At 40.0% G+C, this 27457-nt stretch overlaps 1 protein-coding gene across 3 annotated transcripts; it reads left to right on the plus strand.

Moving 5' to 3' along the window:
• The first annotated feature begins 1624 nt into the window (after positions 1–1624).
• Positions 1625–27457, plus strand: prickle1a (prickle homolog 1a). 3 transcript variants are annotated; one of them, XM_017485414.3, is made up of 9 exons: positions 1625–1911; positions 8823–8896; positions 19476–19658; positions 22268–22381; positions 23596–23733; positions 23821–24024; positions 24176–24362; positions 24930–25778; positions 25893–27457. In XM_017485414.3, the coding sequence occupies exons 3-9, from the start codon at positions 19485–19487 to the stop codon at positions 26726–26728; spliced, it is 2502 nt and encodes an 833-aa protein (XP_017340903.1). In that variant the 5' UTR covers positions 1625–1911; positions 8823–8896; positions 19476–19484; the 3' UTR covers positions 26729–27457. The 3 variants fall into 3 exon arrangements, with proteins under 3 accessions (XP_017340903.1, XP_017340902.1, XP_017340904.1); XM_017485413.3 differs by lacking the exon at positions 8823–8896 and having other exon boundaries at positions 25893–27456; XM_017485415.3 differs by lacking the exons at positions 1625–1911; positions 8823–8896 and adding an exon at positions 15169–15470.

Consider the following 27457-nt stretch of genomic DNA (forward strand, 5'->3'; position numbering starts at 1 on the left):
GAACCTGGTCCCACTTAGCCTCCTCTGACATGGTCCGACACACACTGGTCAGCAGGTCATAACCTCAGCCAACCTCAGTCCCAGAGCCTGAAACTGACTCGCGGGTCAGCAGACTCACACATGAGCTGTTTTATTTGATTACAGCTGTATGTTTATCAGCACAAAAGCAACAAATATAGTATGGGACTGGTACGTACGTACCATAACTGTTAACTGGTCACCTATTCAACTGCTGAGCCGGTTATACAATTTGACTGATTAAATATGTTTTAATTGACTATTGACTATGACTGAAAAAATCAAATCCAGACTCGTAGATATTGTATCCTACTTGGCCACTATGTTTGTGTACAGTCGTGCCATTTCCATGTTTGTTTACTGTTCTGACCATAGTGGTTGGAATTAGGTTGCAGTGAATTTTTTCGACTCTTTTCGGATAAGTCGAAGCACAGTGAGCAGTGTGAAAGGCCTTTAAAAGCTGATCAGATTTCCGCACGCCTACAGCTGGCCATGGCTGGGAAAGAACACCACAGGAGGCCAGCCACTGTTGAGATAAGCCCACGCAATTTAGGAATGTGAGGCAGAGGCAGAGAACGAGAGATAGGGGAGGCCCTAAATCGTGAGAGCTGTGCTGTAAATGTTTTGCATACTGTCAGAAAATTCATATAGGCTGACAAAAACAATGTAAATGACCCTTGGCTCCATTTTGCATTGCTGCAACTGTTTGAAGTGTTCTAACAGGATACACTCTCAGGAAAAAGGGCACTACATTGCTGAACCTTTAGTATGTACTGTTCCAGGAAATGTACATGTAGTGAACCTCCATCCATGCATTTTCCATACCGCTTATCCTACACAGGGTCACGAGGAGCCTGGAACCTATCCCAGAGATTTCGGGGAAGGGCACAAGACACCTTGGACAGGGTGCCAACCCATTGCAGGCCACAATCACACACACTCACACACTACAGCCTACAACCCTTGTCTTTGGACTGGGGAGGAAACCCACGAAGCACAGAAAGAACATGCAAACTCCACACACACAAGGCGGAGGCGGGAATCGAACCCCCAACCCCGGAAGTGCGAGGCAAACGTACTAACCACAAATCCACATACAGTGTACATTTAAATTATTAATATAAAAGCTAATTCAACGTAATTCAAGCGTGGTCCTCGAGGTCTGATTACACAGCTTAAACCATTTTAAAGTACACTACGTTCACATTACCACTGAAAAGATACACAATAGTGGTATTTTTGGCACTCTGTACCCCCAAAGTGACAAGGAAAGGTACTTGTTTGTGTGTTTTTTTCTCCCCTATGTGCATATCTTTGAAATAAAAGTACACATTCTGCATTCCGGTATGATAAAGATACACATTAACATTTACAGTACATTTAACATGTTCAGACTGTGTTATATATATATATATATATATATATATATATATATATATATATATATATATATATATATATATATATATATGATAACGCTGCTGTTATTTTGCCTGAGTCTAACACACTTCAGGCTTGCTCCACTCCAGACAGCCAAGAATGTGTTTCTCTCTGAAGGGAGGAGGGTGGATCTAAACCAATAGGCTCAGAGCAACAGAGCTCATGTCATTTACTCTGTGCTCCTGATTCAGGAGAGAGAAGTACATTCTGCTGCAGAGGTAGCACACAGTTAGCACGACTTGATATCAAGAGGATTGAGTTTCTATCAGTATTAGCTGAAGCTCGGACATGCAGACTTGTGCTCTTCACAGGACTATATGCGTTTGTCTGGACGCGGTCTGATTCACGCACGAGGGACAGCTTTAACACCAATGACACCCAAGCACAACTGCGCACTCAGATAAAGGACTATTGGGCTCGAGGTCATTAGTGTGTCCGTGGATAAACTTTCACGTAAGTCTCTTTTTCTTCAGTTGTCATTATTTTTTAACGCAGCTGCACAGAAAGGGAAATCAAAAGCCAAGTCTATCAGAGTAAATCACACCAAGGCGCGCACGTGACTGTGTTGTGTTGTTAATACTTTTCATGCGCGCGCGCGCGAGGTTATTACTCTCAGGTACTGTAATTAATGATCACAGCCGTAACATTTATCTTTAACTTTTGCCTGTAATCAAAGTGTGCTTTGAACGGAATAATGAAGGCATGGCTGCAGATTGTCTAGCCAGTGTATTTGGTGTGGTGGGGGATTTTTTTGCGTGTGTAGGCAAGTCGTTAGGAGAGCGCGTGTTGAAAAAAAGCCGAGCGTACAGTGGCCTTGTGCCTGAGGCTCAGCTGTTGCCTGTCACTTTGGTGCCAACTGCTCTTCACAGGGTGCCGTAACCATTAGCCATTTTAAAGCTTAGCCTCAGCCTTATCCGTGTTCTCATCTGAAAAATAATGTTAACGAGTGTGAAATGTGACATTCTGAGCTCAGGTTTATTCACATTACTGCAAGAATCCAGTCACTGAGTGGACCTATACCATTTTGTAGTTTCTAAACACTCATAAAGTTACAAACTGTACTTGTCCTACACCATTTTGTAGTTTGTGTACTCATAAATAAAGTACCAAACTGTACTTGTCCTACACTATATTGTAGTTTGTACACACTCATAAATAAAGTACCAAACTACATTTGACACACACTCATAAATAAAGTACCAAACTGTACTTGTCCTACACCATTTTGTAGTTTGTACACACTCATAAATAAAGTACCAAACTGTGCTTGACCTACACCATTTTGTAGTTTGTACACACTCGTAAAGTTACAAACTACACTTGGCACACACCATTTTGTAGTTTGTGCACTCATAAATAAAGTACCAAACTGTACTTGACCTACACCATTTTGTAGTTTGTACACACACATAAATAAAGTTACAAACTACACTTGACACACACCATTTTGTAGTTTGCACACACTCATAAATAAAGTACCAAACTGTACTTGTCCTACACCATTTTGTAGTTTGTACACACTCATAAATAAAGTACCAAACTGCTCTTGTCCTACATCATTTTGTAGTTTGTACACACTCATAAATAAAGTACCAAACTGTACTTGTTCTTGTCTGTGGGGTGGTACCATGAAAGGAAAATATTTTGTATTTTTGTACATATCTTTTACCTGAGAAGGTGCCTGCGGTGTACATTTAACTAGCTTTTAGGGTACAAAGTACATCAGTTAGCCCTAAAGTCCAATTATGTACTGTATTATTATTTTAAAGTTACTCTATTTCACATATCCGGCTAAAGCTACTAAAGATACCACTGATTGTACAAGCGCAGTGACGAGGGTAATTTAGCTATAGTTTGGTACCTTTTTTTCTGAGAATGTACACCCCTATTTGCAACTTGAAAGCTGATTACATTCAATGGACTACATAATCTCAGACCTTGTGCATGGCAGACATTAAACCGAATATTACAGTATGATCTAAATTCACCTCATCCTGTGAGTAATACTAATGTATTCTTCAACCTCAATAAAATGGTTTTAAAAAATAGAGTTTGCCGTTTTAAACGTTTTATAGATTATTCTCTTTCCTTTAGAAATAAGAAATATCAAAATGTACATGTATTTTTATGTATAGAAACACTGTATCACCCTCTAGTGGTTATATTGGGTATTACATGCTCGCGGCATTCAATAAAATTTGGCACTGAGGAAGCTTGCTATTGACAGAACAAAGCCTCTGGTAGTGTATTGGGTAACAATGTACAAAGTGGTCACTAGTTATTGTAAATAAAGTTTATTGAAGACAAATTGAGCATGCTTCTCCAAGAATAGAATGTGATACTAGTATTCCTGTGAAAGGAAAAAAAAACCCTTGCTCAAATTTGTAATTTGACTTGTTAGGAAGCTCTAGATACCGGTAAAGCAAAACCAAATGCCATAGGCTCATTTCTTCTAAATAGGCAACACTTTAAAAACCGGTTCATATCACACTTCTGTGGGGGAAAAAATACACCAAATCTCAGTATTAATCTATTTTCCATCTCCATTTTTATTAGATTTTTTAATGAGTCATTTTGCTGTTTAAATCTCCCAAGCTTCATAAATGAAAAACAGGGTCATCTTTCTAATAGCCATAACCCCAACACACACACTCTCTCTCTCTCTCTCTCTCTCTCTCTCTCTCTCTCTCTCCCTCTCCCTCTCTCCTTCTGACTGACTGGTTCCTTGTGTCTGTGCCAAATGGCAGGAGAGACTCCATGAAGTCTCTGACTCCATATGAGTGCTTTACCATTACAGCTCAAGGCTTAGACCCTCACACAGGAGGACATTAATATAAGTGTGTTTCAGCAAGGTACTAGATTGGAGCGAGATAACAAGGACATGTCTACACTGCAGTGTAAACGGATGGAACATGGTGTGTGTATGTATGTGCCATAGAAGTCGACAGTTAATCCCTAGTGCCAGCATGTGTACGTCTCTCTGTTGATTTAATGCCTGGGCTGGTGCAACATACACAGAGAGGCGTTTGTGTGAGCCCAAATTAATCACCGTTTGCCTACTCGTGTGCTAACTGCTCCAAACCCAGACCCTCTGGCAGTCTTTCACATGGTCCATCTAGGGGAGAAAGGAGAGGAAAGGGGAGAAGAAAAGTGGGTGAATGAACTCATGGCACTCATGACAGAATAACACTGTCTTTCATAGCTGAGACAAGAAGCAGTGATTGGGCTTTCCTGCTGTAGACAGACTGCGGGGACGAGGGTCTGGCTACCCAAAAAAGGGTTTTGGCCTTCTGGTTGCTGGTTGCTCTAGAATATGTGGCTTGTTCAGTTGATGGTGGTCTATGCGTATGCGGCCGCTTAGTGCCATTTGAACTGCTCTTGGATCAGACAGAAGTTATCACGGTGTGGATGGTCAACCAGGAAGAAAAATAAACATTAGCTGCAATGAAAGACAGCAACTGTTTACTACCCTTTCTTTCTGTTTGTATCAAGACTCACAGTCGCCTTAGACAAATACACACACACACGTGCTAGGTGTGTGTGTGTGTGTGTGTGTGTGTGTGTCTAAGGCGACTGCAAGTAGTAAACAGTTGAGTAAGAGTAGTAAACAGTTCCTCTCTTGCAAATTACAAGGGAGACAGAATACTGTCCGTTCACTAAAGGGGATATATTGTGAAAATTGTCTTATCCTGTATTTTAGATGTTTTTAAACTCTTGAGTTACACCCACACTGAGAAAGTACCTACTGTAGTCTCTTCAATTTAGCTGTGACAAAATAAGCACATATTGCACAAACCACTCAGAATCACAGATTGATGAACTACTACTTTTCCACTGGGTAGCATGGATCAGCTGGGCTCTGCAGATTACCCATAGTCCTCCATGTTGCTGTTATTTTCATTGTAAAACAAGACTTTCCCTGTGTTCGAAATCACATACTGTGACAGTACGTACTGCATTCAATTCAATACCTACTGCTCGGACGTTGATGCAGTACGTACTGTTCGGTATATATGTGTGTAGTATGAATACAATCCGGGCATACCACATCCACCATGTTGGCACGGTCATGTGAACTATAACTTCAAAGGAGCCGACATGCTGCCTTCCGCCATTTTTTTTTTATTCTGAAAGCCCTTCCTCACTTGTCCCATTGTCTTCTGGGATAGCGCAGCGTCCACAGTGTCCGCTGGTTCCATACTGCAGAATCTCAGCGGAAGCAGTAGGTCATCCGGGTATTTCTCGCCTACTGTTTTATGAATACTGAGAACTACTCCTTTGGAGTACTGCTTTTCACCTACTGAATAGTAGGGTAGTAGAGATATCCAAATTCAGCCTTGGTCCTGGTCCTATTCGAGGCGAGCTGTGACATCCCCAACTAACCTTCCCAAAAGGATTTGTAGATTGACCTAGTGAACCAGTATTAAGATGTACTTATTGGTAGAGACTTCAAAGCACTTCTGTAAGTAGCACTGGATAATGCCATCTGCCAAATTCCATAAATGTAAATGTGACCTACCTCACAAAAAAAAAAAAAAAAAAGACCATTGATTGGTCAAACACAATGGTCACAGAAGCACCTACATTAATGTCTCTGGCAGCAGTCACTTCTCTAAACTCATCAAAAATCATCAGTAGTGTAGACTGTCTACTAAAGGTTCTACATCTTTTCAAGAGTACTTTCTCTGCATGATTTAAGAAGTCACGTCATAGGCTTAAGCAAAAGTTTCAGCTTTCAGACTAATTTTTATTTATTGACACGCAGCAATATTTTTCATTATCACAATGTAACTTCATTTAACCTTTCTTTCCTGTGATCCAAGTAATAGCCACCATCTTTTAGTTAAGGCAAATCCCAAACAGCTTTGTTTGCACCCTACATACTGGATAAATATAATGAAGCCGAACGGCTTAACTAGGGCCCTTACGCATGGTGTAGAAATACATTTAAGATTCTGCGCTACTCGAGTGTGTTTTAAATGTCTGTCTTTTCACTAAAAATTCATTTGAGACTTGGCTTTGATTTCGTGCATGGTAGAAACAACTGTATCTTGTGCTTAGTAGTTTACTTTATGGGAGAGAAACGTGGCAGCACCGTACACACTGTAACGTCAACTGGGAGATGTTCGCTTTGATTTTAAAAGCATTTTTATTCAGAGTAGTATTTTAGTACTCGTGCCTGTCACTTGATAACCTTTAGAGAAACTCTTCATTTCATGGGTAGAGTTACACGATGGCAAAGCAACACACAGTTGGCTTGGATATGTTGCTGAGCCGTGGCAAGCTGCATTGTTCTGTGTAGAAGCACTATAACTGCCCTAATCCTGATAAACTGTACCGAGTATTTTGCTGATATTCTCTGACAGATTCAGGCTTATATGAGTCCAGATGTTGAGCAGCAGCCATATTTTTTATACTTGTGTGAGTCAGTTTGTGAACATTAATGAACATTTGGATTCCGCTAATGAATATTGATGACTGGTGGGTTTTTAGCAAAAACAGCATGAGAGTTGGAGATGCAGATTATTAAAACACACAGTTTTAGAGTTAAAATCACTTAAAATGTGTTTCAGAAACACTCAGCAAAGACACAAATAGGAATAGTAAGATAACACATTAAAGGCCCAACAGTGCCTTTGTGGCAGTGGTGGGATTTGAACCTCAAACCTCCTAGTCACTAGTCCCCTCTGTAACAAGAAGTATGCTCGCCTAAATATATTAGATGAACTGAATTAAAACTGAACCACGGTAAAGAGACGCACTAGTGGAGCTTTTAATAGCATTTTTATCATCTTACACTTTATAATTGCTGACTCTAACGAAGGCTTCGGCTGAAAGTGGTTTTAATCAACACTGCTTTGGAGATTAAAGAGATTTAGCTTTGGAGCTTTAGCTTTTGTAGATTTAGCTTCGGTGGCTTATGATATAGTACTTTCTGTTAGTGCGCTGTTAATTGGCTTACTCATGGTAATCATGCTAGAAATGATTATATAGTTTCAAGGTAGGACTTATGAACACCCATATTTGTATTCGGCATCCAAACAGAAGTACAGCATGCTCCTACAGCTTTCCATTCTGTGTGTGTGTGTGTGTGTGTGTGTGTGTGTGTGTGTGTGTGTGTGTGTGTGTGTGTGTGTGTGTGTGTGTATACATATATAAGTCTGCATTTTTGGTAATGGACAGAGAAGGAAGCCAGACAAAGTCTGTCTGTGGTACCATCTGGGAAAACAGCAGCTCATTTGATCTTACTGATCATATAAAGTTATGTGAAGAGCACATGCTCATGTTACTGACCACTAATAAGGGCTTATGTGTCATACAACTAATGCTGATTACTTGCATTAGGAGTGGAATTTCAAATCTGCATGCTATGCCATAAGACTGACGCAACATTCAACAGAATGGATTGACAGCAGATTATTATGAGAAGCATATGAATTATGGTTTATTATTATTTTTAATTTACTTTTCAAGTTACTTGGCGAGCTGGTTAAGACATGTCACCCTTGGAATACTTCAAAAAGAGTCTTGGAGGGTGTCTTTTAGAGACAGTCTGATAGACAAAACAGGCTAGAGATCCTGTGCCATTTGATTATGGCATGTCACTAGTGGAATCCACTGCACACGGTTTTAAACTGTCACTAGTGCTGCTGCCTGGGAAAATAATCAGATGGAGGAAATCTATCTGATCTCCACATACACTGACACACAATACTTTGAGCCAATTTGGTATCTTTACTTTTTAAACCAGTCTGTTTAAACTAGCTCCCTGTATGTGGGAGCTCACCACTGTATGTGCTCTAGTTTTTCAGGTGCACCGTGTCGGTATAAGTTACTGTCTATAGCCCATTTGTCAGCTCTCCTCCACCAATGAAAAGGCAGCACTGCTCATTACATATTATTTCTCATGGTAGTGATATGAGAATGGGTGTGGGTTTTGAGTACATTAGGTGCAACAGCATAGCTGGGATTTCCAAACAGCACAGTAACCCGAGTGCTGGTGACTAAAATCTGTGTGGCTTATTCAGATTTTTCAAATCCAATAAGTCTTAATCTGATTTAAGATCTCAGCGTATGCTGTTGACATGGGTACTTGAGTAATCCGATAAATACCGACATTCGATAATGATCTGATTATTAGCAGGTATGTAAACACTCTCGGTGGGAACAGTTCAGCAACCAAAAATATCCAGCCAACAACAACGTGTGATTAGAAACTGACACCGATAAAGGGTTAGAGGAAGATGAACACAATCTGCACATAGAAAAATATATACTACAGTACCACAAGGTGTACCAACAAGATAGGTTTGTCTGTAAATCATTTTTAAAACTGAAGTTGCTGTGTTGTATCCTTTACACAGGTTGCTAAGTCAGTGAGGTTCCTACAGTTTTATGACAGACGTGAGCATCAGTAGGATCTGGGGTCAACATACAGGTGGGTCAATATTGACTAAAGCAGGATGAGGACATACCTCCCAGTGTCATCCTCCAGCCCACAATGGTGCAGAGGGAGGGGGTGACAAAGACGAGTGTCTTGCCTCCAGCATACATGATGGGGGTTCAAAGAGTGCTGAGTTTGTTTGGAATGCTCACACTGTCTTCCTGTTTGAGGGTGAATGAAAACATTGGAATGGCAGCCAACCAGATGTGTATGGGATGACACACACACACACACACACACACACACACACACACACACACACACAGCTTACACACTATAAATCGACACACCCGTTATTTTCTACCCAACTTATATGCTTTAACTGACACCCAACAATGACATTCAAGTGATTTAACTGCGTTTTTGCTTGTCACCACGTCAAAAAAAAGTGTCTATATTTATTTTATGCCTTGCCACATAACCATAATTTTCCACTTTTTACTTTTAGAAACAAACACAATTCCAACAAACAGCTTGTGACCAGTAAAGCCTGATGGCTGTGATGTCCAACAATAGGATTGATACACAAAGAAAGCCATAACAGTCTGGAGAAAGTGAAGAAAATAGTTAGGAACACACTCTCTGCACCTAGAAAATATGTTTAATAATATGCTTAATGGAAAAGATTGGTGACCTCCACCACAAACTGTAACCTCAGTCTCTTCAGGTCAGCAGTCTGCAGTGTTTGATTTGCTTCGGGAAGAACAACAGGAAACTGGAGTAAAAGTTTGTAGAGGGTTGACCTTTGGAGGAAGAATAAAACGCAATTTAGTGCTCACAATAGACAGACAGAGAGGCAACAGCCACATGTGGTTTATAAGAGTCAATGAAACTCTTTTATTGGGTGACGGTGCAACCCTGAGTCAGCATTGGATGGGTGATATTACTGAGGTCACGCTAGACCATTGCCATGGTCAAGCAGCCTGTCAACGTAGTAGACAAAAAACATCCGACCGTCATAGCGTCACAGGTCAAATCCATCAACACCATCAGTATAACGCTGACAATGGTTTAACAGGGCACAGGTTTGTGTGCTTTACTAAGGAACCCAGACATCTGACCTTCCAATGTATTTTTTTTTAAGCAGACTGCCATATCTAGACTTATCTATGACTACATGGAGAGTAGAGACCAAGGAGCAACAACCAAATAATGATATATAGTGTGGTCCAAAAGCCTGAGACCACACTGAACATCGTTTTTTTCTTTTTTTGTTTAAAATAGGAAGTAAACACAAGGTTTTGTTATTCTGAAATATTTATTTCTAGGTCCCTATTTAAACTTAAGCAAATATATTACATTTATGGCATTTGATATTGACCATGTTAACTGCTTTGTATGAAAGGTCAGATTTTCCTCACGCCTAATCAGTTATATTGAAGCACGTTTTCAGACGACACTCCAATGCATTTGATCTCAAATGGATCATAAGGTTTTGTACAATCTTGTGGAGTCCATGCCCACTTGAGTACACACTGTCATTAAAGCAAAAAAAGTGACATACCAAACACTAAGAAGCTCTGAAATACGTGTAAATATTTCAAATCTATTACTTTTCCCTCAAATTGTTGTGAATAATATAATTTTTTATGAAAATTGTTGCAAAATAGAAGCATTTTCAGTAGTGCTCTCAGACGTTTGGACCCCACTGTACATCCGTATTGTCTAAGGGTTACAGAAGAACTCAACCGTCTTTCACCATCTTTTATCATTTCAGCTTCCCTACTTCTTTAATGATTTAAATTGTGCCCAATTAAGTCAGGTCTAAAGTGAAGCATCCAGCAGACAGATATGCACAGTGCCACTGAGACGTGTGTTCAATTAGCTGGTTATAAAAAAAATTTAAACTGTAACGGAGCGCTTCTCTGAGGAATGTTAATGATTTGAAGGATTGCGGGCTGGAAAACGTTGTCAACTGTTCCTGAGTATTGTCGAATGTTGGGCCATTAGATTATTCCTTCCGAAGTGTTAGACAGCCTGGGAGATATTCACATGATGTGTGAGAACTGGAAACACTTTTTCAGGTCAATTCCAAGTTATAATTTATGTGAACTCACTGGCGATTCACTGTTTTGGTTATTTTTTTGTTTTTTTTCTATTCCAAAGCGCTTAATAAGTGCTGTTAAAAGTGCTGTTATTTAAACCACCTTCTCTAAGGCTACAGTCAGGTACATGCAAATTTGAAATGGATGTGAGCAGACCCAAAAGTAAAACAAACACAATGATGTGTTTGATGATTTCGTTAGTTTTATTTCCAGAAATTTAATCCGCCATAATGTGACTACTCTATAACACCAATCAACTTTTGACATTTTTCTTGCTTTGTTGGCAAATTCTCCTATCAGAATATACCTGTTTGGACTAAACATTCCCTTTGTCCAAGTGTATGTGTTTAGACTGCCACATGGTCTTTGTGTATAGTGTGACAATATAAAAGGACTTCCTACCCTTAACAGTGTAGGAATGTGTCAGTCCACTTCCCATTGTTCACAATGAGCTCTGCTCTTTACAGCTAGGTGAGAAAGAGTCAAATAGAGGGTAAAATACAAATGTTCCATCATATAGCTCAGTAGAGCTGATCTCAGATGAGGTAAATTCTATTGCATTTGTATGAAATTCAACACTATCAGTCCCACTTACAATTCAAATTACAAGACACTTTTGGCAGTGTAGGGTTCTTAATATCTACAATACTGTAGCATTAGAAATAAAGTAAATTCTACATAAGATCTATCCCAATTTTGGTAGAGGCAAGAATATATGACAAAAGTAACTGAATATTGGACTAAAGCTAAAATATTGATTAGTTCACCCAGCCATTGAAATTCAGAAATTCTCAGATTTTTCAGGATCTGCCAATATGTAACATTGGTGTAAACTTTCTATGATATCTGAACAAAAGATGGCTTAACCTGTCCTAGTATATACAATTAAAAGGGGTTATCTGAGGGTTATAGGACCACTGATTGACCCAGGTCTGTCAGCACTAATGTGGCGTAGTCCATATCAGAGCAACACTCCATCAGTTGACCTTTCCCTCCTCTTGCTCAGGAGCAAAGGGCTGTTACAGTAGGGTGATGGTCCTTTATTGGTCTTTATGGCTCTTTCTTTGTTATGCTTGTGTCTTGATAATGGCCATTGGCAGGTCATTAAAGTCTTGAAACAGCCTTACTTTTATAAGATGGCTAGCACACAACTAGTCACTATCTTAAACAATGGCTGTGAACTGCAATAAATTGCCGGGACATAACCTTGTCTGAGGATCATTGCAACTCTTAGCATGTCCTTACAGGGTCAGAAAAACTAAGTGACTCCTTACGGAGTGAGAGCTGACCTTTCAGAGTCAGTGCTTTTTTTTTTTTTTTTTTTTCTCTTTTTTTTTTTTTTAAAAGATGCTATAAAATAAAATTACAAAACAAGGATATGCAAAAGTGTACATATATATTCCATGAGGACTTTGAATGATTGAGTTTCAACCAGAAACCAGACAAGACTTTGAGTACACTTGGTGAATCTGATGTATGACCAAAGTCAAAGCAACTGACCATGTGACAATTGGCCCACATTATGTAGAATTTAGGACACTGTCAAATATAGGACACTATTCTGAGAGCCAAGACTATGCTTAGAGAAAAGAGCCAAGTCCTTGGAGATTGAGAAACTGGGTGGATCAGGATTGTGACTTTAGGACACAGTTTTGTTCCAACCTGCACTGTAGTATTTCTACTATGAGATGTGTATTGAGCTGGGACAAGTTAGGTCAGAGCGTCTGTTTTACAGTTCAAAGAAGTTAAAACCAGGTGTGAGCTGCTGTTTGGGTCATTCTGAACACAATTGAGCAGAAGTGTGTGTGTGTGTGTGTGGGGGGGGGGGGTTAGAGACTGGGCAGGAAATTTATGACTCTATGTAGCTAAGGAACAACTAGGGGTCAGGGATGTGTGACTTGTGTTCTTTTATATTGCACAAGTATTTCAGATCAACCCTGACCTGTGAAACAAGAGCTAGTACTCTAACAATAGTGTTAGTGGCACTACTTAAATCACTTTGACATATTTTGACATTTTGTAGCTTATGTATAGGCAATTATAAATAATAGCTCACCTTATTTGTACTTTGTTGTAAGGCATCATCAACTAAGATCAGAGTTCTGAAGTGGGGTTTGTATGAAGAAGAAAAATTTTGTCTCAAGACTTTGCATCTATGACATAATTGCATAGATGTGCACTATGTACAGAATGAAAGTTGACTCATGGCGTCTTCTCAAATGGGAAAGCTGGCATCAACTTATAGCACATGACAAGAACTTTTATTAGGGAGTAGTAACAGAGAACTGTTCCCTCAATAATTAAAGAGGTGTGAAAAACTCATGCATGTTGCCAGAGTCTTCACCTAGTAAAAACCTCTGTAAAAACTGCAGAGGTGCTCCCTACTACTGGTCTTTAGGTTTTAATTGCAAGCTGTGCCATTATGCCATCTGGGCCTCGAGGCACCTGAGAACGTTTCATAATTCTCTGTAATTGCTGCATGCTCGCTTAATAAAATTGCACTGTGAATACAGTAATGTTTTGGTTGCCTGTCCACTGAAGACAGAGGTCACTCAGCATTTTCAACACTCCAAGCAAAGACTCATGAATGCCTTCACAGCAGGATGTGGGGTTGTTTATCTCTCAAAGACTTGCTAATGCAAGGGAGTGTGAACTCTTTCTTCCTCTCACTCTGAACACAAAGGTCTGGAGTTTGGGCTCAGACCTGCTGGGATTGAGCGTCTATGTCCTTGACTGCAACAATGGCTTTGTCCACAAAAAAAAAAAAAAAAAAACCCACCCCACACAACCACATTGTCATTTATCAATCATTGCACGGAAGATAGTCAGAACACTTCTATCAGTTCTATCTAACATCCCAAAACCAGAGGTTGTACTTCAAAGATGAACCTGCATTACGGTTGAATTAGTCAGGGTGTATAATCATACACCTTTTGCAGACTTCAGAGGGAGCTTTGGTTTCATGAGCGAAAACGCCTTAGCTTGCAGTGAAATGGTTTGGACTACCCACAGAGACCACCCTGGGAAGGGTGAATTCGTGCTCCTCCATCATCCTCCATCGTTTAGGAAGCAAGCACCTTGGACTCAACTTCAAGCTTTGTTTATTGAAACAACAGTAAGGCCTCCAACTTTTGCACATTCCTCAGGAAATTATAGAGATGATGAGGTTAACTGTGCATTAAGTTAGAACCTTGAGGTTGTCTAATTTTGGGAGGTTACGTCATATTCTGGGATGGGTTTAAAAGTCAATTCAACAAATGCACTTCACACATCAGGGTTTTGTTCATTCTATTTAATTCAACTTTTCCTGCTAAAATCCAGTGAAATAGATGGCAGATGTTAAAGAATATTGCAACTAATCATGAAACTTCCTTGTGGAAGTGGTTGATCTGGATAAGAACTAGTCTGTTGATTCATATGGAAATAGTCCCACAGGGTTGCATGTAGAGCTTTTCTTAGGCACAGTGGCATGGACCTGCTGACGTCATTGTTGACTGGGAAGTGAAAGATTGACTGTAGCTTAGGCCCATTCAGCTTTGTTAGGGAGGAAAGCTGTCTGATACTGCCTCTGGCTAGTTTTGTTAGTTGAAATGCATGAGTTAATTAAACCTGTGGGTGCTATTACTGACACATTAGTACAGTAGTTTTCGATTTTAAAGCATTGTAATAACAAACCTACACAAGTCCTTTCTGCTACCTATCACACACACTGATGCTGACTAGCCATTCAGTGGAAAGATCATGGATAGGGAAGACGTACTATTGGCCTTCCTACATTAGTGTGTTGCTTGTTGACATAGAGTATATCACTGGATATTTCTAATGAATAAATTAGGAGATTCTTTGTAATGGGATAAATGTGTAGTTATGCCTCTGAATCTGAGCATAGACCAATTTTTCATATCCTGATACATCCTGAAGCAAGCAGGGCCACATTGCCCTTGTGAAATAACAGCTTCAACACCAGGCTCATTAAAGCACACAGTTGACCTAAAGAAGGATAGCAAAGCTTCGACTAAATCTGTGAAAATTCTGAGGTAAAAAGAAACTCCTGAGGAAAATACTCAGTGTTTGAAATGTAATCTAAAAATATATGGAGGTGTATTACGAAGTGTAATATATATATATATATATATATATATATATATATATATATATATATATATATATAATATGGGGGCCTGAAGCTGAATGGTTGAGGCTGGGTTATGAGGGAGTGGCTTCAGAGCTCCACAGGAGTGCAGTAAGTGCAGGAGCCATCTGGTTGAACTGCTCTTCTCTCGCTCGCTCGCTCACGCGCTCTCTCACATCCCCAGCTGTGTGCTGGATGTGCACATCGGTCAGACTGATATTACTGGAAGGAAATGCAACAGGAGGCCTAAGGATCTAGCCAACTGGATTTTAGATATGAAAAGACTGGAAAACGTTACACCTGAGGACATGTGATGCAGGGATCTGTTTACAATAAGAAAGACAAGGATCTTTTGGAGAGTTCCCTTATTTCAAGAGTTGTGTGTTAAGAGGTAAGGTCAAGAAAGGTAAATCAAGGAGAAATGATAAAAGTTTGATTGACTTTGATGTACAGTTCTGTGCTTTATAAGAAATAATAACTAGTTCATTATGTCATGAAAAGCTCTACTTTCTAAACTCTAAACATTTTAAACTCTGCCCTATATTTAAGTGTAAGTGTGGCATAGAGGCATCTGTTAAAAGGCTGGGTTCACTGAATAAAGCATGGTGTGAGAGAGGTAGAAAAGTGTGTGACTGACCGCAGAGAAACTGTGGCTAAATACCAGCAAGTTCTAGTCAACTGCCTGATGAAAGCCTGCCTGAGTACAGGTGGTCCTTTTCTAGCTACAGTGACAAGCCTTTCAGCCATTTGGCCATGGAATATAGTACACTGGCTGTATGGCATAGTGCTCTTTTGTAGGACTCTAACCTATGATTTTATCATTCTCACATGCTGAAGAATCCGGCATATCTCAACACATAGTTAAAGGATTTGTAACGAGTGTTATTTTTGTAATATATAAGCCAACATTAGTGGACAGTGAAATGGACATGGACTGTGTATTGTTCAAGAAGTTGACACGCTGTTGTTCAGGACAAATAGTCCTATTTATACTTCCGAGCTTCCCTTCTCTGCGTATAGAAGAATGAGTCGAAGTGCTTTTTTGGAGCATATATCTAATCTCTGACAGACAAAGGGATATAGACTTGTTGACTTAATGCTCTAATCCTGACTGTTGTAGTGAAGAGAAACTCTAATTTGTGGAACACGGAGATTTTTAAGACCTTAGATCTGGTGCCAAGGATCATGTTCTTGTCATTCGAGCCTTAGCTAAGTTCCCAGAACTGACAGTATTTTGCACTGTTTCAAATCAAACGAGGCTTGGAGTGAATATTAAGTTTCTTGGCCTCTGACAGTTCACTTGTTCAAAACTTTTTGTTCAGTCCGTCAGTTTGGGATGTACATGAACTCATCATAACCACACATAGGAAAGTAAGCCTGTTTGTTATCCAGAAAGTAATGGAAATAATGGGAGTAATGGGGGGGGGGGGACTTGCTTATTAGTGTGATTTCCTAGATAACCACATAAACTTAATGCTGATAGTTTTTATCTGAACTAAATTCCAAAGATATGGCTATTAGTGATTCAGGAAACTTCAGTTTGTTAGGGCTTGACCTCAGCTCCTCAGGACACACATAGTATTTCCTTCATCCCATAACTTCTACAGCTGATATCTGTTTAGATCAAATTACTCAAATGTTAATACGTGACTGCAGTGACTGGTCCCCAACTGTATGAGTATGTGTGACAGTCTAACCCCCTCAGACCCCCTGTGCACAGCCTCTGGCTGAGGGATTCAGGCTCTCCGTGGGTGGATCTAAAAGATGCATCTTGGCCTCCCAAAGCCATGTTAACAAGGGTTTCTACAAAAGAAATAGATGTTAAACACTTACTGCTAGTAGAGGAATACATTTGGAAATGGCCACACGTTCACATGCATGGGGAAAAAAGTGGCTTTCAGGCCACCCGGTGGTCCATGAAACAGGATGGAGTAAGTTAAACGCTGAAATCCAGCATGGTGTCCGAGGGGAAGTGCTGATGAAGTGAAAATGAGCAAAATTCTTTGAAGTACAACGTTCAGCTGAAGGTGTGTTGGCACATTATGCAGCTGGTAAATGAATTTAAATTGAATTCAAGCACAGGAGAATGACTTGAGATCGTAAAAGATTAAAGGGCGTCCCTTTCAACTTTTTTTTTTGTTGTTTGTTAAAGTTTGTGTTAAACTTTTAAACTCCCCTAGACCTGTCCGTGGGTCCAGACTCACATTCCTAAGTCTTGTAACTACATACCTTTCCTATCAGTTTCAGTGTAGTTACTGAATGATTAATAGTAGTTACTGAATAATATGCTTTAAGATGAATAACAGAATAACAAGCCGATCGTTTAAGGGGTTAAATATCTGGAATGGGAATATGTGTGTTTATTCTGGTCTCCTGTGAGTTTTGGGTGGTAATAAATGATCTTGTCTTCCAGGTTAAGAAATAAAAGAGGAGATAAGCATCTCAAAATGTGAAAGATCTTAGATTAACAAGAAGAAAAACAAACAAACAAACAAACCCCAAATCTGGTAACCTGACCAGTTCTACAGGCTACGAATAAGTGCTTCTGATTTTTTTCTTCATTATACCAACAGCCTTGGGCAGGTCACTGGTGATTTTAGGTGAATGGCTTAGACTCGAGTCTGGGCTTCCCAGATTATGGAAAGTCAATAGTCGCATTGAATTGCGACTCTCACTCAATGAGCGTAATCGGCGAGAATTCCTCCACAATGCAGTACAAGAAGCACTTCATACAGTGGACACGTTAATCTTTGTTCAATGTGTAAATAGTAGCAAAACAGATACTCTGAACAGTCATGAATATGCAGCATGTGGACCCAAACCATCATGCCACTTCAAAGGGTACAATCAAATGTGCCTGGCTTTCTCAGCTGTCCACTTAACCACAGCAGGGAGTGAAGACGAGGAGGAGGAGGGGTGCTAAAGTGGTGACTAGGGCTAACTGAAGTCACGCAGTACAAGTCCGTATAGCTGAAATCTGACCACGACTACACAACTATTTATGATCAATGGGCATGTCTGGAACAGTCATTTGAACAAAGTATTTTTTCCAACACATCATGAGAGAATGCACAGAATACATCTGCATACAGGAACACTGAGAAGAATGAGGAGTTTCTTAAAAAATGAGGATGCATTTTCACTCACTCACTCACATAACTGCATAATCCTTTTGTGAAAGCAAACTTAAAAAAAAAAAAAATCAGGAAAAAAGAGGAAACATAATAATAATAAGAAGAAGAAGAAGCAGAAGACTTTACAATATTCTACTGTAGTATCCAACTAATTAATAATAATTGTTAGAATTCTATAAAACAAGCAGGTTGTATGTAGCTATGCTGGCTATTAGTCAGTTTCCTGAAGAAAAAAAAAAACATTAACAGAGGAAATCTGTTAAATCCTATAGAAATGGAAACATTTGAACGTTCATGGTCAAGTATAGTCATAAAATGTAAATGATGTGTACAAAGTCAGTATTTGCCTACTGCAATAGCCTGGGACTTGTAGTATACATGTGACCACCCAAGTGCTCCTAATGCTGCATAGTCCTATCAGCAGTAACACTTAAGCCACTTTTCCATTGCGTGGTACAGCTCAACTCGGGTCACTTTACTGTTCTGAGCTCACTTTTCCACCGCAGTTTTGTGCCACCACAACACAGGTGTCATCTTCTACTCGCCTTCACGCAGGAATAATGTAGTTTTATCGAAGCCCTGTACAAATAAACGATCAGGCCGTATTCCAAACGCCTTTCCTGTTCACTGAACACGGACCGTATTAAGGATGTAAAATAACGCCGTCCTAGACCCTACGTAGTGCTCGATACGACTAAGTTAGATTCAGCCGTGACAGGAGTGACGGTGATAAATGCCTGTTTGGAAATCGGTAACGAGCAAGATGTACAAATCTAAGACAGAAACCTTTGTTGTAATTTTATCTGCAATGAGAGAAATGATGCATAATTTTCAATTAATAGAATATTAGCATACGCAAAGTATGTATTAAATGTTTATTCAGGCACGATACAGAACCACTCGTAAAGGAGAATCATTATTCCCTCAGTACATGGCTCACATTTGGGATCGGCTCGGCTCGGTTGGAACCTCGACCGAGGTGGTACTAAAAAAAGTGCCAAGTACTATCCACAGTGGAAAACCCCCCAAAAGCGACCAGAGTCGAGCCGTACCGTGCAGTGAAAAAGTGCCAGTAGACTTTTAGGCAGAATCTTTTACAGGCCTGTTTTCTCCATCAAGGGAAAACTATGAATCACAACTGGTTTGATAGCCAAAAATCAGCATAATGTATTTTACGCAGTGAATACTGGCGCTTCGCTGACCGTTGCCAGACTCAGCGGATATAGTTTCATGACTAACTCTCTTTTACTTTTCATCTCTAGGAGGTCTGCATGATGAACATTGAGAATCCTGGTGGTTTTCACAGGAGCGGGAAGCATCTGGACATGGATCAGAAGGTCGGCAAACTCACTTTCGGCTTTCAGAGAAGCTCTACCTCAGACGATGATTCAGGATGTGCTTTGGAGGAGTATGCCTGGGTTCCACCTGGACTAAGACCAGAACAGGTGAGCCTTTTGTTGAGTGCACTTACTGTCTGTAGCAACCTCACCAAACAGATGAATGGAAAAACTGGCAGGAAAGACGGCCAAACAGATACATGTCACATCATCAGTACTGTTATTAGGAACGCGTTTGAGTTCATAGCCTGTCATTGGGTTAGACAACCCGATGAACAGACAATAGAGAGTGCAACTATCCTTAAGCAATCTTGATTTATACACAAAGGAAGATTAATCACTCCATCGGGTGAGCAAGCTTGTTCTAATTCATTCTAATTAGATCAGCCAACTCATTTGTTAGGGAAGCAGAGCATTTTGTAGGCATCACCCCACAGGCACTTGGAAACAGGATATGCTGTTTTTTATTTACAAACTGTTTCATGGAAAAGTCTGCAAGTCATTATGGCAAGCTGGCAGACAATGGCCTAAAGCAATCAACACTAACTGCCAGCTAAGCGAACAGTATGAGGAACACTCGCGGCAACGGCTGTTTTCTGTACTAGCCTGTCTGCAAAGGCAGGCTTCTCGTGACTGAAAATGTGATGATGTGGCGCTTTTCCAAGTCAACAGGGAAGGCCTTAACGGTTATCTCAGAGGCTTTCTAATCCCCCTACTCATCTGAGAAGCACATATGACTGCAATCAGGGGTGAGGGGCGAGAAAAGGGTCTAAAGCAATATAAGACTAAAATCCAAACACTGCCTTTGTGTTAAATGCAAGGAGCAACTGTAATGTCTTTACAGCTGCCGTTCCGTAAATTACCCCGAAAACGTTATAGGTGATCATTGCAGGGAAGTACACAGATACTCAAAAACACTGTTAACTAGTTGCCCAAGGCAGAGGAGTGGGTGGTAATATTAGCATGAAATGAGCATGATTTATGTTACTGCTCATTGTCAGGTTTAAATGGCAGCCTGAATAACAGCAGGATGCTGCTTGAGCAGGAGGAGACAAGCCCAATCCTCTTTATCTGCTGAATGTTACGACCAGCACTCATAAACTGATGCCCCATACCGAGGTCACCAGCTAGAGGGGAAAACGCAGTAAAGAAAACATTTTTGGCTTGCACAGAACGAAATATAGTAGTAGCATAGATATACCCTTCACAGCAAATTAGGAACAGTAATAAATTTATCATAGATAAGTGGCAGGCACTTCTGTTCATAGATGATGATCTAATGGATATGTAATATCCATTTAATCCTGATGTAAACTCCAGTAGTTCTGATGAGAGACGTTAGATTGTCGTTTGTCAAAAATAAATAGCAGGGTGCCATTATATAATGAGAAGTAAAAAAATATTTACAAAAGGTTATAGTTTGGAGGCAATTACTTAGTAAAATATATACGTGCTATGTGCATGACTGTGTACCTGTCTTGACTAAAAAGTGTGATTTAAAATAGTATTAAAATGTTACTATATGCTGCAAATATTTTAAGATGTACTTCCAAGATAATTAAAAAGGATGATTAAAAAGGATGACAAGACCTTTCAGAAAATTGCATTATTAATATCTACTGATAAAAGGGATTTTTTTTTTCCTAACAAGTGATTTTGAGAAAATGTTCTTGTTGTTTGCTTAACAATGTCACTGCAGCATTATTTAATGTGATTGTCTTCTAAACTGCAATATTTTAAGCAGACTGCAGCTCATTGAATGTGTTGTACAGGGATGTTTACCTAGATATAATAACCAGCAAGCAGCAAGATGAGATATCGTGTGTAATTCATTTAATGTTCTGTGATTATCTCAAATATGGAGGAATTTAATTGATTCACTAAAATATCTATTACATTCCATGGCACAAGACGTTCTATGGCTACTTGCTGTCGCACTTGCTGTAGCCTAGAAGATATCTCAGGCCATATTTGGCCAGCTCTAATCCACAACATCAAAGCATAGGAACTGAAAGCAAAAACTGCTCAGTTCCCGGATCACAAACGTCTTCTACTGAAATGAGCAAATTGGAGTTTGAATCCATCCACGCCAGGTTTTTATCACCTGGTTGAGTGTAAGGCTCGGAGTATGCCTTAACTTTTGACACAGCATTTCACAATCCTGTAATCAGTTCACTATTTGATTGAAGCACGGTGTATATATACACATCTGCGTATCTGCAGGTGTGCTCTTCATTCGTTTCCAGTCAATGATGTCTGAACAGCATGTCCAGGCCAGTGAAATACGTCATTCCAAGACAAGCTTGTTCACCTTGAGAATAGGACAGCCTGACCGACTAATATTTCCATGATACATGCATTTTATAAATCAGTCAATCCAACTACATTACGAGAGAGTGGGATGATAGGTGTTCATTTAGGGCAGATTCACTGCCTCACATTTACCGAGTTGATGACGAAGACCTGGTAGGAAATTTTTAGCTTTAAAGGTGTGATGAGACACATTCTTACAACAGTAATTATGTTAGCAAGCAAAAATGCCAGTCTCCAATGGTTAAAGACAGCTGATGTAATAGAAACCTACTGTATCCGTATTTAGTTAGATTTGCTACCAGATTTCAAAAATGGGGTTCACCTTGGTGTAAGTACTTCCAAAAGTTTTGTCTGAGTTCAGTGGTTCATTTGTAACGTTTCAACGTTCCCTATCGGCTTTGCAGGTCCAGCTGTACTTCTCATGTTTGCCAGAGGATAAGGTTCCCTATGTTAACAGCCCAGGAGAGAAATACCGCATCAAACAACTCTTGTATCAACTGCCTCCCCATGACAATGAGGTAAGCTAAACTGAATAAAAAATACTAATGGATATATCATATACTGTGATGGAGTATTAATAAAAATATATTTTTTTAAAAACAGTCTTTTACAAAACATAATATATACCTTAGTATGTGCTCAAGAGAAGGTATCAGGTTTTTTTTTTTTTTTTTTTTGCTGAAGGTAACACTGACTAAGACTAATGTACATCCTATCCAAAAAACCTTAATATCAACACAAGGAGAGCATCAGTGCAAGAAGGAAGGCATTGTTTATCTGGATTGTGTTGACACCCTGTCTGCTTTGCGTACTCCATATACGTATTGTAAATTTCTAGGGAACTTGTTCATCTAAAAGCTGGTTAAAACTTGTAGAAAATGATTACACTTCAAGTGTTCCTATAGCTAAGCTAGAAGAGGGTCCACAGAGTTACTTTGTAGCAGGAGCCCTATAGCAGTTTGGGGTTAAGTGCCTTGCTCAAGGCAATAATGGCTATGATCAAAGGAAGGATGTTAGGACTTCTAGTCCCCAGATACCAGATCTAAGTCAACATGCTGTCTCTAGAGCCAGGAAACCTCCAACTCTGGTTCTCTGGTTTGAAGTCATAACCCACAGGGGCACCACCACCTCCAGCAGGATCCGAAAAAAAATAAAGCTTCTATTATTTCACTCATTGTTGAATGAAACTGTGCTTCTGCATCACATTTCAGTCCCCACTCAAATTGCTTTATAAGGATGAACCAGTGTGGGAGCTGGTTAACCTCATGCGTTTTCATACCTAGTGTCATACACTGGATTCCTCATGCCATCACAGAGGACATCTTTGTTTCCTTGTTCGTCTGTGGGTGACGGTACAATGAGACATTTGAGCCAGTGATTTTATGATGTTGCTGGGGGACTCGACACAACATGTGGCACAGAGATTCCTCACATTGCTGTGGTTTACTAGCAGAGGCCGGAGTGTGTAAGGACACTGCTCTGATGCATGTTGTGTGTACCACAATTATCGCTCTGAAGTACTATCGCGTTGCATGCTTTGTCTCAGGTTTGTTGCAGATGTCTGACTCCTTTCTCTGAACATTTCCCTCCTTCTCATTAAGTGTTGTTAAACAAAATCACTCTGATAGTTCACACCCAACCTAAAGAAGCAGAGGTCACTGAATGGTTTAAAGAGAACTGGACAAACCCAATCATAAAATCTTTTAACAACTGCTATCAATTCCTGTCTTAGGTGCGCTACTGTCAGTCCCTTGGCGAAGAAGAAAAGAAGGAGCTACACATGTTTAGTGTGCAGAGAAAAAAGGAGGCACTGGGGCGCGGAACTCTGAAGTTACTGCCTAGGGCTATGCTTCATGCGATCTGTGAACATGTAAGTTTTTCAAATCACAATTATTACTATTCTTAGAAACAATGCAGTCACACAAATGTAACTGACTTGTTTTGTTTTAAATTTCAGTGTGGGGAGAACATTGTTGGAGGAGAGATGGCAGTGTTCGCCTCAAGAGCAGGGCCTGAACTGTGTTGGCACCCAGCATGTTTTGCATGCTCAACATGTAATGAGCTTCTAGTGGATCTCATTTATTTCTATCATGAGGGGAAGATTCACTGCGGGAGACATCATGCCGAATTGCTAAAGCCTCGCTGTTCAGCCTGTGATGAGGTAAGTGCAAACATACAGTATATAAACACTATATTTTAAATGTATGAAACGTGAGGTAATCGGTTTATTCAATCAGTTCATAATCAATTGATTCAACATCTGGATGTTTGCAGCTTTCACAAAATGAGATAAAACACTATATGTTTCTCAGATCATCTTCGACGATGAGTGCACGGAGGCCGAGGGCCGTCACTGGCACATGAAGCACTTTTCCTGCTTTGAATGTGAAATCATTTTGGGAGGTCAGCGGTACATCATGAAAGATGGTCGGCCCTACTGTTGTGGGTGCTTCGAGTCCCTGTATGCTGAATACTGTGAGGCCTGTGGAGAACACATTGGTAAGCCAAAGTCAATCTTGTGCCTTCATGTCCTTTGGGCTGTAAATTAAACGCAGTAACGTTAGTGTGATTTTGCACAAAATTTGATCATGCTGACTCATAGTTAATAGCCATGGTTTATTATTGAAGCAAACACTTTCCCCATGAATAATGGGTCATTACATAATTTCAATTGGCAGTATTCCTGTGACTACAAAATTAAATCTGAAATCTCCCTGTCTTACACAAGTCCAAATTAACGTTCTTGAACATTTCAAAAATAGGTGAATTATACAGTGATTAGACTGATTGCGTAACTGGTAATCAGTGAGAAGTTAAGCCAATGCGACTTATTTTCAAATTCTATTTCATATTTGCCAAACAAAATGGATAATTCACCGATTTGCAAATAAATAAATAAACATATCTTCATCATTCTTGGGTAAATATATTCATCACCCATGTCATCCTACCATCAAGGTTGCATGGGTATCATCATCAAACCCTATTCGATTCTTCTGATTTACGTCAACTTCTACTTTTGTGGTAAAAATCTACACATATCTAATTCCGGTTATTTTCATTTAGGGGTTGACCATGCTCAGATGACATATGATGGTCTCCATTGGCATGCCACAGATGAGTGCTTCAGCTGTGCCCAGTGTAAAACCTCCTTGCTTGGTTGCCCGTTCCTGCCGAGACAAGGCCGCATCTATTGTTCCAAAGCTTGTAGTCTTGGGGAGGATGTCCATGCCTCAGACTCGTCAGATTCTGCCTTTCAGTCTGGCAGATCTCGCGAATCCCGTCGCAGTGTCAGAACAGGAAAGAGCAGTCGTTCTGCAGACCAGTGTCGCCAGTCTCTGCTCTTCACACCTGCTGGAAATTACAAGTTCCCTGGTTTGTCGGGCAATGCGGAAGACACTTTGTCAAACAAGCTGTCCCATTTGAACTTAACCGACGATCATTTCTGGAGGAACAGGGAGGAACAGGAAGTACCAGAGGACCATGAAGAATGGGCTGAGCATGAAGATTATATGACCCAGCTGCTTCTTAAGTTTGGAGAGCATGGAATCTTCCAGCAACCGGAGGACAACAGACAAACTGATCCTTGGATGACGGAATCTGAGATAAAAAATAAGACGGAGTCAAAGATTTCAGGCAGTGGTGGCAGTAGCAGTCTGGCCAGTAAAAAGTACAAGACAGACATGTACTGGACACATTCCCAAGATGGACTGGGAGACTCTGCATATGGTAGTCACCCTGGACCTGCAAGCAGCAGGAAAATCCAGGAGCTTGATCTGGAACATGGTGCCAACTTTAAACATGAGGAAAAGCAGTGGTATAATGACTCACTGGAATGCATCACGGATGGACTTAAACAGCAAGAGCAGAGTGTTCGAGACTCCATGGACTCTCTAGCACTATCTAATATCACAGGTGAGTATATGAACCAATAAAGAAATAGATGAAGATGAAATTTGCTTGGAAAATACAGTTCATGAATGAAACATGATCTTTACTGAGATCTGATCTAATCTTTTTTTATTCCAGGTGCGTCAGTGGATGGGGATTTTAAAGACAAGCATATTCCCTTTTCATTACAAAACTTCAAGCTGGAGAATCAGGATTGTGAAAAAACAAGCAACATGGGAACTCTCAACTCTTCAATGCTGCACAGGAGTGCCAACTCCCTCAAGAGCCTTACGTCTGAGCTGGAGCATGTAGAAGTGGTAGAGGAGGAGGAACCAGAAGAGGTGATCCCCCTCCCAGAGGAACGACCCATTCCTCCTGTTCTCCGGAGGTCCAGATCTCAGTCAAGGCCTCATCAGGTCAAGTTCTCAGATGATGTTGTGGACAATGGGCACTACGAAGATGTAGAGGTGCGACAACCTCCAATGAGTGAACGCACGCGGAGAAGGGTGTACCATTTTGATGAACAGGACGAGCGACACCGTCGGCATCATCGTAACCACAGACGAAGGAGCCGAAAGTCTCGGTCAGACAACGCGCTGCACATAGTACCCAAAGAACAAGCACGTATGTGCTTCAGAGAGGACTATCTCCAGCGTGGTCCTATAACTGCATGTCAGTATGTACAGCACTCCCACGCCCATGCGAACTCTGATTACGGCTTGCAGAACCAGGCTGCTGAGAGATTCTATCGTCTTTATGGAGATGATGACGATTGGTGCTCTACATGCTCCTCATCTTCCTCTGAATCGGAGGAAGAAGGTTTCTTCTTGGGTCAACCGATCCCACAACCCAGGCAGCCTAGGTATCAGTATTATGCTGACAAACTCCCCAATCAAGTATCCCCACATTATGGCACAAGGAAAAATTCCAAAAAGAAGCGAGGACATAAGGGGAAAAATTGTATAATTTCATAGACTTTATAGAATCAAAACTAGTCACCAATATGTTGCAATACAATAGTTAGCTCCTGCATTTTATCTGCCTTCATCCAAAGGCCAAAATTGACCCTAGCTCAAAACATTTCTGCAGTATTTTTGATGAACAAGACTGGCACATTCTTGAAAATACATTGTTGTCTTGCAATTCAGTAATATTCCATGTAATGTGCAAAAAAAAAAAAAACCCAAACTGCTCTGTTTATTAAATATCTGGTCACTTGGTCATTGACACAATGAAAGATTATATTTATAAAAGTACCATATATAATTGAGTGAATATTTAACTGTGCAAATATAAGTGTGTGTGTGTGTATATATTGTAAAAAAAAAAAAAAAAAAAAAAAAAACTGTCCTGATTTAAAGCAGATATTTTTATATCCCTAAATTTTTAACAAAGACAAAAGTACTATGATAGTTGACGTAGCAGTAGTTGACGTGATTTGCAGCAGCTTCACTTTTGTTAATTAGTTGTTGTTGTGTTTTTTTTATTTTTTTTTTATTTTAAATAAAAAATGTCACCAAATGCAATGCAGTTAGACCCTTGTTATCTCAGGGTCACATGTACACATGCTTCTTTTTATTAAAACAAACTAATGAAAAAGACGTCCTACGTTCTGTTTTATGTGGTGCGCCATTGGTTTGATTTTTTTTTTTTATGGGCCGTTGTAAAGAAATCAGTGAAACACGAGCTTGGCAATAAAAGCA

This window comes from Ictalurus punctatus, chromosome 14, assembly GCF_001660625.3.
Source record: "Ictalurus punctatus breed USDA103 chromosome 14, Coco_2.0, whole genome shotgun sequence".
Classification (NCBI taxonomy): domain Eukaryota; kingdom Metazoa; phylum Chordata; class Actinopteri; order Siluriformes; family Ictaluridae; genus Ictalurus; species Ictalurus punctatus.

Bases quoted from the DNA above. Each gene is read 5' to 3' on its own strand.
- prickle1a (XM_017485414.3), top strand. From the start codon at position 19,485: ATGATGAACATTGAGAATCCTGGTGGTTTTCACAGGAGCGGGAAGCAT. The intron at 22,382-23,595 runs GTAAGCTAAACT...TTCCTGTCTTAG, and splicing joins TGCCTCCCCATGACAATGAG to GTGCGCTACTGTCAGTCCCT. The intron at 25,779-25,892 runs GTGAGTATATGA...TTTTTATTCCAG, and splicing joins AGCACTATCTAATATCACAG to GTGCGTCAGTGGATGGGGAT.